Raw genomic sequence first — 13736 nt, 5'->3', positions numbered from 1 at the left:
CATATGGAATGTCAATCCTCAATGGACAGGCTAATAAAAGTAAACAAGTAGGATTGCATGAGAGACGTAGAGCATGTGATTATATGCACAGCTATAGATGTTTTAAGATGGGCTAGGTCTTATTTAAAATGAGAGAGAAAGGTTAGTCTCAAAATAAATTACCTTGAAAGTAAATTGCTCATTGAAGACAGGATTAAGGGTCTTTCGGTGGACTTTTGTCTCAAATTTCTTCTTTTTATCAGGCAGCAGAAATACTTTCACATAGGGATCAGATGTGCCGCCCATGTCCAAGGCAGGCAGCTCGGCAGCCTGGATGATCCCTACCAGCAGCTAAAATGAACAACAGAACAAACAGAAAAATCGGTGGGCATTTTGGAAAAGAGGACTTTGTTCACTATGCTGCGTTTTACGATTCCTCCCTCTTTCTCTTTCCTTTTAATAGGCTTTCATTTTTAAAAAAAAAAATGAATCTGATCACAGAAGGCAAATGAAGCAAGTTATATAGATTCCAGAAACCCAATTATGACAGATGCAGGCTCTAGGAAGCCTGGTTTTTACTCACAAAAGAGGCTTTTAAAAGGTTGCTGATTACAGTTAAATATGAAATTCATATTTGCAAAAGGGTTGCAATCAAATAACTTTCCAGTTGCTAAAAGCCCTTGTGCATTATTTTTCTTTCCAGGGTATGATTTATAAGTGGAAATAAATTGTTAAACAATCACAAGTCTATAATTATAAAGTAGAAATTTTTTTCTCTGAACTTTAGAGTAACTAAATAAAAATGTCTCAGAAATTAGATAGCAGTTTGAGATAGAAACTTGAAGCAATCTTATTTGATTATTTGACTACCTGTGTGCTGGCAACTTTTTATTTCAATTTATAGTTCTCACAATTTTACAGAATTTACTATTATTATTTCACATTTTTTATTTGTTAAATCGGTGCTTAAATATAGAACATGAAGTCAAAGAAACATAGGATAAGCATTATATAAAGGGGAGATCATGTGTGACTTTTTTTATTAGCATTCATGATTTTATTATTTCTCTCCTAATTACATTGGGCTCCCACTGTTGATCTTTTTCTAGTTTCTTTTTAAAAAAAATTTTTATTAGTGAACCACCATGGGGTACAGTACAGACCTACAAACTTTCCTGCTTGGTGGTTCAGTCATACAATGGTTGAATACCCATCCCTCCACCAGTGCCCATTTTCCACGACCAATAGTCATGGGTGACATTTTAAATGCACAGTATCTAATTTTTTAAGATACAGCAGAAATCTCTGCATTTCTTCATGTCTGTTGTTCAGTGATACATTTCTATCTATTATGAAAGTGAGTATAGACAAGCATTATTATTTTTTGCAAAGAAAACAAAAGGTATCAGTGAACTGTTCTAGATGCTGGTGCAACAGGCGTCGATGCCCACAAACTACATTAGAAACACATGGAAAACAAGAATTTGCAAATCCACATGTTGAACTGTTATTCAGTATTATATATAGTTTAGTAAATTTAGTCATACCTGAGTTTTTCATATGAGCCTGGAAATTTGAGTTTAAAAATTTTGCCTATAGAGTGGAAAAATAAATCTCCTCCTAAAAGTTATATCTGTTTTCTGTAAAACTAACATCATGTTCTTAAGTGCTTTTTGGTGAGTTTGCTCAATATTTAACCTTGATTCTTACCCTGACTGATTACATTGTCACCATTTTAGTGCTTTAATATTTTTATTACATCACTGTACTACAGTAACAGAATGCTGAACTGTCATAAAGCATATATAGTTAAAGAATATCTAAACTAGACATCAAATTTATGATATGATTACTAAAGATATTTGTCCTCTCTGCCAAACTGGTATTTGATATTTACTTTTGATTGCATGTGAATAAGCAAAATTTTGTATTTTGTTCTCTCTCTCTCTCTCTCTCTCTCTTTCTCTCTCTCTTTCAATGAATTTTTTGGGGCAGGCAGGGAAATAATTAGAAATTTGCCCTAAAGTCTTTTGAACTAGATTACTTATATTTTAGACTTGAAAATTTTGTTCATAATGAGTGGAGTTACTTTTCCCAATTTTCCCCAACCTCAGCCTGATCTTCTGCCTGAAAGATAAATATTTCATTGTTCTCCATCATATTACTTTCTTAGTGAGAATATTTCAGGGTTTCAGTTTTGGTTAACAACAGTGTATATTTGATTATAAACTGATATTTGAAATTTTTCAAGCTTTATCTACCATGACTCAGAGGAATGATTTTATAAATCAGATTAACTGCAGACATTCAGAAAAATCAATGCATGATATTATAAAAGAATCTCATCAGGTAGGATAGTTTAAATTCTATAGGAGTTTATATATCCTTCAATTTTTTTTGATTGAAAGGAAACAATAAATACAGTCTTGTTTGATTATAAAATCAGTGCTATTTTTAATTGAAAATGCCACTTTATAAAAGTTATATTCAATGTCAACTTCTAAGTTTCAAAATTAACAATAATCAAGTTGAGACGTCACTAGATATCTCCTAGAAAATTTGAAAGCAGAATAACTGGGTAGAAATTTTTGGGTACAGATAAGAAGGTAAATTATTTTCTGAAAAGCAGACTTGAAGTTAAGACTTCATGTTACATAAGCTGCCCTGGATCTTGTCTAGAATATATAACTCACAGGAAATTTTACTCCAAAATAAAATACCAATGATTAAATTTTCAAAGAAGATAGGAATAATTATCTATTAGTAAAATGAGTTATATTTAATTAACTATAAGTATACCTAAAATTCTGCTAAATCTGTACCTAGACACCAATACATACAAAATAATAAGCAGCTTTCTAGAATAAATTATTAATAACAGCAAGGACTATAGTGAGACTGATTTAATAACTTTTGCTTAAATATTTTAAGGTATAACAATCAGTGGCCCTATCCACCTCCCATCTGATCTTTTAAATTTCTTTTTAATGTGATACAGTATAATAAACTATCCTCTACCAGGAACTCATTGGAAGCTTCTGAAAGTAAAATAAATGATTTAAACGGCTAATTCCTAAATCACAGAATGTGTCCGCCTGCTTCGATATCTAGTCCAGCAGTATTACCGACTTGGGACACCAATTGTCAAAACTGCACATGAGATCTTATTTACTTTTATTTCTCTTCAAACTGAAAAGACCAAACATACTACGTTAGTAGTAACTGTATTTACTTTATGTTTATCAGTTTTTACTCACTAAAAAACACAAGTAAATTAAAGAAACCAGATTTTTAATACTGGTCTCATTGGAGAAGGGCTTGTCCTAATGGTTTTTAAGAGAATGATCTCTAAGTTAGTTAATTTCACTGATTCTTTTCTAGTTTGTAAATGAAACAGTTCAGATAGAAAAGAGACATAATCAATGTTATGGATTTTAGAAGGCTTATTTTCGAAGTGAGATTTTTTTTTAAGCAGATCTTTGTGCTACTTCTCAACCAGGTCATTGAGAAAAGACAGTTACCAATATTATTTAATTGGCATTGCATGACTTTTTGAGAAATTGAAGCAGAGATGTCTCATTTGTTGTCAAATTTGAAGCAGTACTCATAGACATCAGAAATCAAACTGCTGATCTTTTTACTTTTCTAGAATCATCGCCCCCATTAGTACTATTCACCTTGTATAATAACATTATATAAGGCCTCCCTAACTTCGAAATTCAGGGACTACAGTCACACTTTTATCTTTGATTCCTTATCAAACCATTTTGTTTCAAAACTGTGACTTGAATCTTGACCTAATGCAAAGTTGCCTCACCTGGTTTGGACCTAATCTCAGGAGAGCTGAGGAACATTGTTCCAACTCACACTGTGAGTGGGGAACCATTGCAGGGAACTCTCAGAATCAGACTGAATGCTTAAAGTTCATTTGTATTCCGCCTGCTAGCTGTTAGTGGCATAAGTAGATGTAATAAGTTGAATACTGTGAAGTCTAATTACCAAAAGTTAAATTAGCAAGTAGGGGACTGCCTGTACTTGGAAATTATTTCACCAATAGCTCTGATAATTGCATTTTCCCCTTTGAGCAAATGAAATGTTTTAAGAAGTATCTTGCTTCAATTTTTACTTGGTAATGTCAGAAAACGTAATGGAATTAGAACACATTTCTCCCCCTTCAGACCTGGTTATTCTGGAAATCATAATCTAGTGAATATTGAAGTTTTCCCAATTTCTCCTCTTCTTTGGGTTCTTCTTTTTCTTCCCCTTCGGTCAATCCAGTTTCAGCATCATCATCCTTAAGGGCCTAGAAGTAGGGAAATAGATCATAGGTGAATTCAACTGAACTTTCATGTAAATTCCTACTAAACTGGGTCTGTAGTTAGACTTCCAAGCTATTAGAAGCAAGCACTAAAATGCTGAAAATCTGTTTGTCTGACACACATTCACATTTGCTGTTCACATATTTTTTAAATTCCATTTGTGCACGGAATTTTTCCCCCAGTCAGCAAGCAACATGGAAGCAATGGAAGAAGCCCCTCAGAATACTGCAAGCAAAAAATGTAAAATTTTTGCAAAAATAATATCAACTTGGTCTTATGTTTGGATATGATAAAACTTTTTTTCCCAAAGGTCTGATAAACATGCTATTAACCAGGCCAGGTTTCACATTCATGTAGTTTAAAGAGATGCTAAGCATCATATAAAAATATCAGCATTACATGCAGCGAAAGAATTGATGTGGAATACACGGCCTTCTCTTTCCTTGTTTCCTATTAAAGATATAGCTTCAAAGTGATTTTTAGAAAATTATGTTTTATATATACATTTATAATGGTTATGGAAAAAGAGGAAAAACATGCCACCAGCAAATGCATGTTTAGAGAAAAATTTACCCCACTTCAGTTAAATTTTACCATTTCATTTTCATAACAGCTCCACAGAAAGCTAGGCTGAATTAAATTGATTCATGGTTCTATTTGATATAAAGAGATAAAAAGAGTTAGATTTGTAATCTTGTCAAAAATTGAAATTTGTATAAAAACTATTTTGCATTAACAAACAATACTCATGGTACTGAACCTTCAAAACTCATTTCAGAGCAGTTGAATATTTTTTATAACCTGAGACTTAGAGTGCAATATAATTGAAATACTAGAAAGCTCCTTTTTTCATAAAATAAGTTGAAATGCTCCTTTTCTTAAAAAAATGTGCTTTCCTAATAAATTTAGAAATTTTGCTAAATTAATCAAAGGTTATAAACACCAGAAACTTGGTTGCCAGGGATGTCTGTTCTTATTGCTTTATAGGGGCTGGAGAGGTAATACCAGCGGGCTTGCCTTGTATATGGTTGACTTTGGTAAGATCCCTAGCACCCCATACAGTCCCCTCAGCCTTCCCAGGAGTGATCCCTGAGCACAGAGCAAAGAGTAAGCTCTGAAAATCGCTGATTATGGCTCTAAAACAAAACAAAATAAAATTAATGCCTATACATAATTATTATATACTTAAAATTATAAAAAGTTACCTGATGACTAGCGATGTAAAATTTTTTAAAAAAACTTTTTTTATACGTAAGGCTCCCAAAGATAGATTGAAGGGCTGGGGCACAAGTTTTGCATGTAGAGGCCTTGAGTTTGCTATCTCTGTGTGCGCATGAGTGTGTGCGTGTGCGTGTGTGTGTGTGTGTGTGTGTGTTAGTCAAGCACTGCTGGGCAGAGTATTGGGATTGGCCCCTTCTTGAATACTACTAGAGAGGATCAAAATAAAAACCTGAAAGTGTGTATTTGTGGTTTGATGCCTCGATTTGTTGAGATTTCTTTGTGTTTTTCTGGTCTAAGCCTTTCTAATACTTTTATATATAGCAAAATTATAATATATTCATGACTATTCTTGTGTGTCTTATGTATGTAAACATACAATTTCACAGAAATCAAATACTATTATATGTAGCAAAATTACAGCATGTTCATGGCTGCTCTTGTGTGTCTTATGTAATTATACAAATCTCACAGAAATATATACACACATAAACCTATCATACATATATATTCAAATGCTTTATATTTCCAACAAAGTACATAAATCTTTTTTTATTTTCTTTAGGGTAAGGGCAGTTAGACCATGCCCAGTGATGCTCAGAAATTAGTCTTTGCTCTATGCTCAGAAATAGCCCCTGGTGAGGCCTGGGGAATCTTATCTGATGTGGAAGAGTTGAACTGGCTGGGATCCACAGGTTACAAAACAAGTACCTTAACCCCAAAGTATATATAATAACTATTGCAACCAATCAAATTAAATCTGGGAATTCTGTCAGAACTCAAACCAAGCTTCTGAGTGGCAGTAGAGTCAGACTACCATGGAAACCCTCTTTTTACCACCTCGCAGAGATAGTCATTATTTTTTTCTCTATTAAACAGTCTTTTTTTGTTTACTGTGCCATTTACAGTGAGGTCCTCCATGATTCTGTATTGATAAAGATTTCTGGTTTGGCCTGTCCAGCTAAAGTGAATCTAGTCATGAAAACCTCAGATAGGACAGTATCATATTGAAGAACCTCATTAGGGTAGAAAATCAGAGCAGAACCATGTTCAGAGATGTCTCCCAGTTGGTGTTTCTTGAAAAATTTCAGAAACATACTTTGAATTTGGAAAATTGATAATTAGCATTTTGGTAGCTGTGTAGAACTTTTCCAAATCTGGTCATCCTCATACCATCCACTTTGGAAAGTTTAATTTATATGTGGTGTTTCTCTGAATCATAAAATGTTGATGTACTGAAAGTCAAAGGCAAGAAATAACTTAATTATTAGCATTTTTAATTGATCCTTTAACTTGGGGAAGGGTTGTGAAAGGGAATATGGTAGTTCAGTGACAAGAAAGGACTGCACTTAACTAGAAGACTGTAGGCAGTGAAGTCTCACTACTCTTTCCAAACTTTAGCGCTATATAAGTCTTCAATGCTGCCACAGAAAAATGTGCTCAGAAAATTATAGTTTAGGATATTTGCCTCCCTGTAAGATTCTATTTTTTTAAAATAGTATCAAGTAAATGCACATTTCTGCCTAAAACATCAGCACATGATTCTCTCAGAGTAATAAAAAAAATATCTATTAAAATACTTTTTCAAAAATCTCTTTCAGTACTGACAATTTACATATCATGTTTCAGCTCAATGCAATTTGAAAGAGCTGAGATATTAAATCTTCTTCTCCCAAAGTGGTTTTTGCCCTAATAAAAGGTGCAGGACCATCTCTGCAATTATTCTGCATGAAATAGGGCTAAATTTTTGATAATTTCTCAGTGCCACTGTTCATCACTGAAGTGATTAAGTCTATTCTTCTCCCAAAGGCTGAACTTAAGCAAGACATTTTTCTGTACCATCACATTAAATTCAGACCTATTAAATCAGTAGCTATTATAATATCTCTAGAGTGATAGCCCACCCCACCTTCCAGCCCAGAACAAAATGTGGAAGAAAAAGCTTGTAAACCTAGCAGTTGGGAGAGCTTTGGTAGGTTGTGTAGAAAAAAAAAATCTGTGCTGGGAACATCAAACCTTGTTTTAAATTTCAGAGATTTAATGCACAAGCTTCTGGCTTACTTTGACATTCCAGCTGTGATTATTTAGTTGACAACTATTAGAAGGAGCATTTATTGACTGTAAGTGAACATTTTCAGATTTTGGTGTGATAGGGCATACCAAAAAAGGTAACTCAGAACACTGAGTTATCTTCCTGTGGCCCTCAATTCCAAATCTGAGCTTTCTAATATTGTTCTGTTTCTAATACTGTTCTGTTCCATGGGTAAAATGAGAACCCTTCATCTGAGAAAAGAATCAATTTAGTTCAGCCTCTTGATGTGTGTCAGAATGGTCTACCCTGGGCTGTGGCACCCCAGCTGCCAGGCCACTAAATGTACCGAGCATTGACTAGGGGTGTCTAAGTAGCAGAGGAAACCTACCGCCAGGGACAGTCCAGAACAGTCATGAGATACAACACAGATAAGGAGGACATAGAAGGAAGAAATAAAAATTAAAATATCTACACATGTTATTGAAAACTGTGGAGAAATGACCTTTCCAGACCTATGACTTTAAGAGTTGATATTTTCTTCTGTATTTTCAGTGTCTTTAAATTTAAGACATTAAAAAAACATCTTATGTATATATTTTATGCTGTTTAAATACATTTATGTACAGTTATATTTTGTTGTCATTTCAGAGGAGTTTAAAATTCTTTCTTGATTACAAATTTTTCCCTAAGAGAAAGGCAGCCACAAACATTGACATTTATATTTCTGTAAATTTCTTACTAGTTTGATATGGTAAAAACTTACTCATTGCCATAAAACCTATTATGTTGTAAGAAATACTATAGGAAATACCTCTCACATTCGATTTGCTCTCAAATGAGAGATATGAACTATATTATCTTCCCTATGTATACATCATTATTATATTTAAAATGTTAAAATATAATTATTTAATAAATATTTACTTTGTGTTTATGTAGTTTGAATTGGAGGTATCTTATGATTATCATATATCTTAAAATGTTCATATTCTATTTTGCTTCTTCCTATCTCTTAAGAAAAATGATAAAATTCATTAACAGCTACTTTATTTCCTTAAAAAGCTGCGTAAGCTACTATTACATAATTGGATAATGATGGGGTATATTTTCACTTGTCAAAATTGTGTTTTTACACAGTATGTTTAGTTATTCATAAAGTAAAATAATACCCATAACAAACTGCATAGACAAAACAACCTACTTAAAATAGTTAACAACATCTTTTTGAATGGTTGAAATATTAAATGTTACATTAAAATAATAGGTTACTAAAAACTTCACTGACATCTGAATATTTTTTTATTTGACTCATTTTCTCTTTCTTTTCATTTCAAAGGAATGGAATAGCAATGAAGAGTTAACCTTCCATTCTTTATATTTACTATTTATGACTTCTTGGTCATTTATCCAGGCCATGTGGGTAGTAAATACTATCATTAAGCTATAAATTATAACTTCACACCATATAAAACAAATTCCACAAAAAATTAGAAATGTTTCATTATAGAAAGAAATGCAACGGTTATCATTTCATATTATTTAGTGCATTTAACTTTTAGGATATAGGAGAACCACGTCTGAATTTTTTTTAGCAACTTACTCATTATTCTTTTACTCAAATTTTCAACACAATTAAACCTGGCTAAATAGAGATAAATTGTATTCTTTCATCACTCCAATATGGTCGATTCAGATGATGTCTTTGGTGGCCATGGATGTCCTTTTCTGGTTAATATGTTTACAAGACAGAAAAACCCTGCCAAATATTTTCATGGCATGCTGTAGTAGTAATGACTGAAAGAATTGCAAAACAACTTTATAACAGTGACATGTATTAGATAATCAGCCACTTATTAATTTTCCAAGAAATAATGAAGAAATATGGAATGAATACATTACCTGATCTTTCATGGTCTTCCCTAAGTCTTTCACATCTTTCATATTAATGGCATTCTTCCCTCCCTTTTCCTTTCCCTTCTTCTTGTTTTTCTTTTTGAACAAGCATTTCTTACAGATACAAAAGCAGCAGGTCAGGACTAAAAGGACTGCGACTATGGCTATGGCGATTAAGGCCCACGGTGGCACTGAAAGAAAATAGATGACAGAGATTGTTAGAAATAAAAACTCACATATGCAAGACCTTTTTTTCTTTTTATTTTTTATTAGTGAGACACCATGAGGTACAGTTATAGACTTACAAATGTTGTGCTTGGGTTTCAATTATACAATGATCAAATACCCATCCCCCCACCAGTGCCCATTTCCCACCACCATGGATCCCAGTATCCCTCCCACCCCCCATCACCCCCATCCCAACCTGCCTCTGTGGCAGGGAATTCCCCTCTGTTCTCTCTCTCCTTTTGGGTGTTGTGGTTTATGGAAGACCTTTTTTAATGGGTGATTGAGATATTCATTCAAATATTCTTTTAATTTTTTTTTGGAGATATACCTAGCTATGCTCACAGCTATGTCCTGGCTCTGTGCCCAAGCATCATTCCTGGCAAGGGCTTGGGGATCCCTTGGGGTACCAGGAATTGAATCTGTGTCAGCTGCATGTAAATAAAATGACTACTCACTGTGCTATTCCATTAGAATTTATTGAGTGCCTATTATCTCCAGTAAACATTACTGTTCTGTGTTAACTTTATCCAAATTGTTTTCTTTACCTAGATTTGTGTTTCTCTTCTTTTTCCTTCCTTTTCCACTTTGTCTAAATATTACCTCCTTACTACTTTTTCCTACCTCTCTGTATTATAACTCATTCATTCATCCACAAATTTATTATTGAGTTATGATACACTGATTATTGAGTTATTGAGGAATGGTATCTTCATTTAGAGCTTAATTCCAGAATGAGTTTTAATCTTGGATCTACTGTTTATGAGCAGTGTGATCTTGGGCAATTGTCTTACCACTCTAGATGTTAATTTCCTTATCACGTAAATGATTTAAAATTATATAAAATCGGGGGCTGGAGAAATAACACAGCGGGTAGGGGGTTTGCCTTGCACGCGACTGACCCAGGTTCAATTCCCAGCATCCCATATGGTCCCCTGAGCACCGCCAGGAGTAACTCTTGAGTGCAGAGCCAGGAGTAACCCCTGTGAATTGCCAGGTATGACCCAAAAAGCAAAAATAAAATAAAATAAAATAAAATAAAATAATATAAAATCTTTGAAGATCCAAATAAGAACAGTGACTGGCATATGCAAAAACTTGATAAATTTTAAGTTATAACTCATCCATCAAATGCTATGATGGTTTCCTTCTTTATTTTTTAAATTTAATCACGGTGAGATACACAGTTCCAAGGCTGTTCATGATCGGTTACAGCCATACAATGTTCAAAAACCCATCCCTCCACCAGTATATATTTCCCCCAACCAATGTCCCCAAGTTTCCCTCCTGCCATGCCCCACCACCTCCAACCTAGCTCTATGACAGGCACTTTCCTTTTCTCTCTCTCTCTCTCTCTCTCTCTCTCTCTCTCTCTCTCTCTCTCTCTCTCTCTCTTCTTTCTCCTTTTGGGCATTATGATTTGCAGTACTGATACTGAGAGGTTATCGGGTTTCTTCCTTTACCTACTGTCAGCACTCAGTTCTTACATAGAGAGATAATTTCCAACTATCTTTGTCATAGTGGTCTCTTCTCTGTCCCAACTGCCTTCTTCCCCAGTACTTGAAGCAGGCTTCCAACTGTGGACCTCCTATCCTTGTTTATAGTTGTTAGAAACAAGGTATTAGTCTCCTACTATTTTTTTTTCACATCACACAAATGAGTGCAGTCATTCTATATCTGTCCCTTTCCTTCTGACTCATTTCACTCAGCATGATACTCTCCAGGTCCATCCATTTATAAGCGGATTTTGAGACTTCATTTTTGTGATTAAGAATTGTGATTAACACAGGGTTCTCATGCTGTATGAGGGATCATAGAATTTTTACACAAATAAATATCAAAAATATAGATAAGCTCACTGAGAGAAGTTCAGTAGATAAGCTAAAGGTACTGTGAAAGGAAAAGATGATTTTGAATAAGAGGAACTTCAGATTTACAAGCTCTGTTTAGAATAACAAAGTCCAGAAATAAATTAAAATCAAAATTTACTTTTATATTATAGGTATCTATCTTAGAGCTAATCTATTTTCTTATTTTGTAAGCCCTACACCATGTGCTTGTGAAAAAAATAATCTTGTGGAAACATGTAGGACTTTGCCTAAAAGGAATTATCCAACAACTGAGATTAATCAGAAGAAATAATTAATTTGCCTGTTGTAATCAAAAAAAGACAGGAGGCATAGAAAAGGTAAAAGAAAAAAGTTAAAAGTGCCATTTTCTTTGAGCTATATAAACATCATTAGTATCAATGATTGCTAAACACAAGTAAGGAGTGCTTTGGATAAAGTAAAAACACTTAAAAATTAACCTCTCTTCACAACTAAGAAAACCCACTTGTTTTGCTTCTAATTCTCATTTGGCTTCATAGTGTGAATTCTCATTCAAGTTTATGAATGACTGCTAGATGTTAACCAAAGGGCACATTAAAATTACAACTTCTTGAAACTGGGTTTTCACCCAAAGAAATATTTATGTAAAAGTTGTAGACAAGCCCATACCCAAAGATGTGTTTTCTTACATTTTTATAATCTCACTAAACTGCCTTCCAAATGCAAATTAAACTAAGTTTATAGAACCAATACTATCTGTTCAGAATGCCATGTTTAAAGGCTTCTACCTCGTTGATCTATTTAAAATCCTGCAATGCATGAGCAAGAGAGCATATGTATTCATTGCAGGTGAGACGGTATTAATAATGACCCTTCATTTTGAACCTCGTAAATTATTCTCCTAGTCAGACTTGTGTGATTGTTTCTCAGAACGACATAAAAGTCTCTTAAATTACATAGGACAAGATAGAGATCATTTGACAAGTTCCCCCAAAAGAAAATAGAGAATGAAAGCACAGGAACATTATTTAATCAAGGGGAGTAAAGGAAACATAGGATTACAGAAAGTAATTTGAGATGGTGCAGCTTGAAGGTAAATTATAACTTCTAAAAATTATTTTGTGACCTATTTCTTAACATGCTTCTGTCTTTAATATTTATTCTCAATTGATCTTCTGAAGGGTCTAATTTACCATTGAGTATGCTATACTGAATATAGGAAAGGCTAAATTTTTTTGCATAGTTTATCATTTTTTATTTTTGTAGAGTTTACTTTAGATTGGGCTCAAGCGATAGTACAGCGGGTAGGGTGTTTGCCTTGCATGAGGCTGACCCGGGTTCAATTTCTCTGAGCCCGGTAAGTTTCCGAGAGTATCTCACCCGCAGGACAAAGCCTGGCAAGCTCCCCATGACATATTTGATATGCCCAAAACAGTAACAACAAGTCTCACAATGGAGATGTTACTGGTGGCCGCTTGAGCAAATCAATGAGCAACAGGAAGATGGTGCTACAGTGCTACATACCCATATAAAAACCTAATTGAATAGGTAATTATCATGGAAATCACAATTTGAAATGAAATTCACGTGCCAGAGATAGTACAGTAGTAGTACAAAGGCATTTACTTTGCATGTGACTGTCAAATTTAATTTGATCCCCAGAATCCCTTATGGCTCCCTGAGTATTGCCAGGAGTGGTCCCTGAACAAAGCCAGCAATAGGCCCTGAGTAGCATCAGGTACGTGACACAAACAAAACATGAAGTGAAGTTATTCGAACTGAATTCTCCTGTTAAAATTTGTATTGTATTGGGGCTAGGCAGATAGTTTAAAGAGCTGGAGTGCATGCTTGCACGTGTGAGGCCCTGAATTTGATACCCAATGATGCATGGGCAGACTACTGCTGGGTGTGACCCTGGTAGCTCCTGAGCATTAATATCTCAATGGACCTGAGTGAGTACCTAGCATCAGACCTGTACTGCTGGATTCAGTGCCAGGAGTAGATCCCCAAATACAGCTGGGGAGGCCCCCCTCCTTTTTGTTTTATTGTATAGAGTAATACAATATTTAAAATATGGTAAGTTTAGTTGTATCCACATCATTTTCATTATTACTTTCATATTTACCAAAATATATTCAAGCATTTACGAGAAAATTTCATGTAATATAATTTGAAATAGGCTGACACTAATTGAAAACCACTTATTATAGGCCAGTAAGTGTGTACAGTTTTACATATATT

The 13736-nt window shown here is 34.2% G+C and overlaps 1 protein-coding gene across 3 annotated transcripts in view; it reads right to left on the bottom strand.

The window, feature by feature from the left end:
- The window catches only part of SYT1 (synaptotagmin 1), a 551120-nt gene that overhangs the window by 317488 nt on the left and 219896 nt on the right, over nt 1–13736 (bottom strand). For 2 of the 3 annotated variants that reach the window (XR_008793241.1, XM_056119884.1), the window contains exons 3-5: nt 9448–9632; nt 4160–4282; nt 163–330 (exon numbers count right to left, since the gene is read on the bottom strand). Coding sequence is in view for 2 of the 3 variants with exons in the window: in XM_056119884.1 (XP_055975859.1) it covers nt 163–330; nt 4160–4282; nt 9448–9632 (476 nt within the window). In the remaining variant the exon portion in view is untranslated. The remainder of the gene's footprint in view (nt 1–162; nt 331–4159; nt 4283–9447; nt 9633–13736) is intronic. The other variant, XM_056119896.1, reaches the window with a different exon arrangement.

The sequence above is a fragment of the Sorex fumeus genome, unplaced genomic scaffold, assembly GCF_029834395.1.
Source record: "Sorex fumeus unplaced genomic scaffold, SorFum_2.1 ptg000003l, whole genome shotgun sequence".
Lineage (NCBI taxonomy): Eukaryota > Metazoa > Chordata > Mammalia > Eulipotyphla > Soricidae > Sorex > Sorex fumeus.
This window is presented reverse-complemented; position numbering and strand designations above follow the sequence as displayed.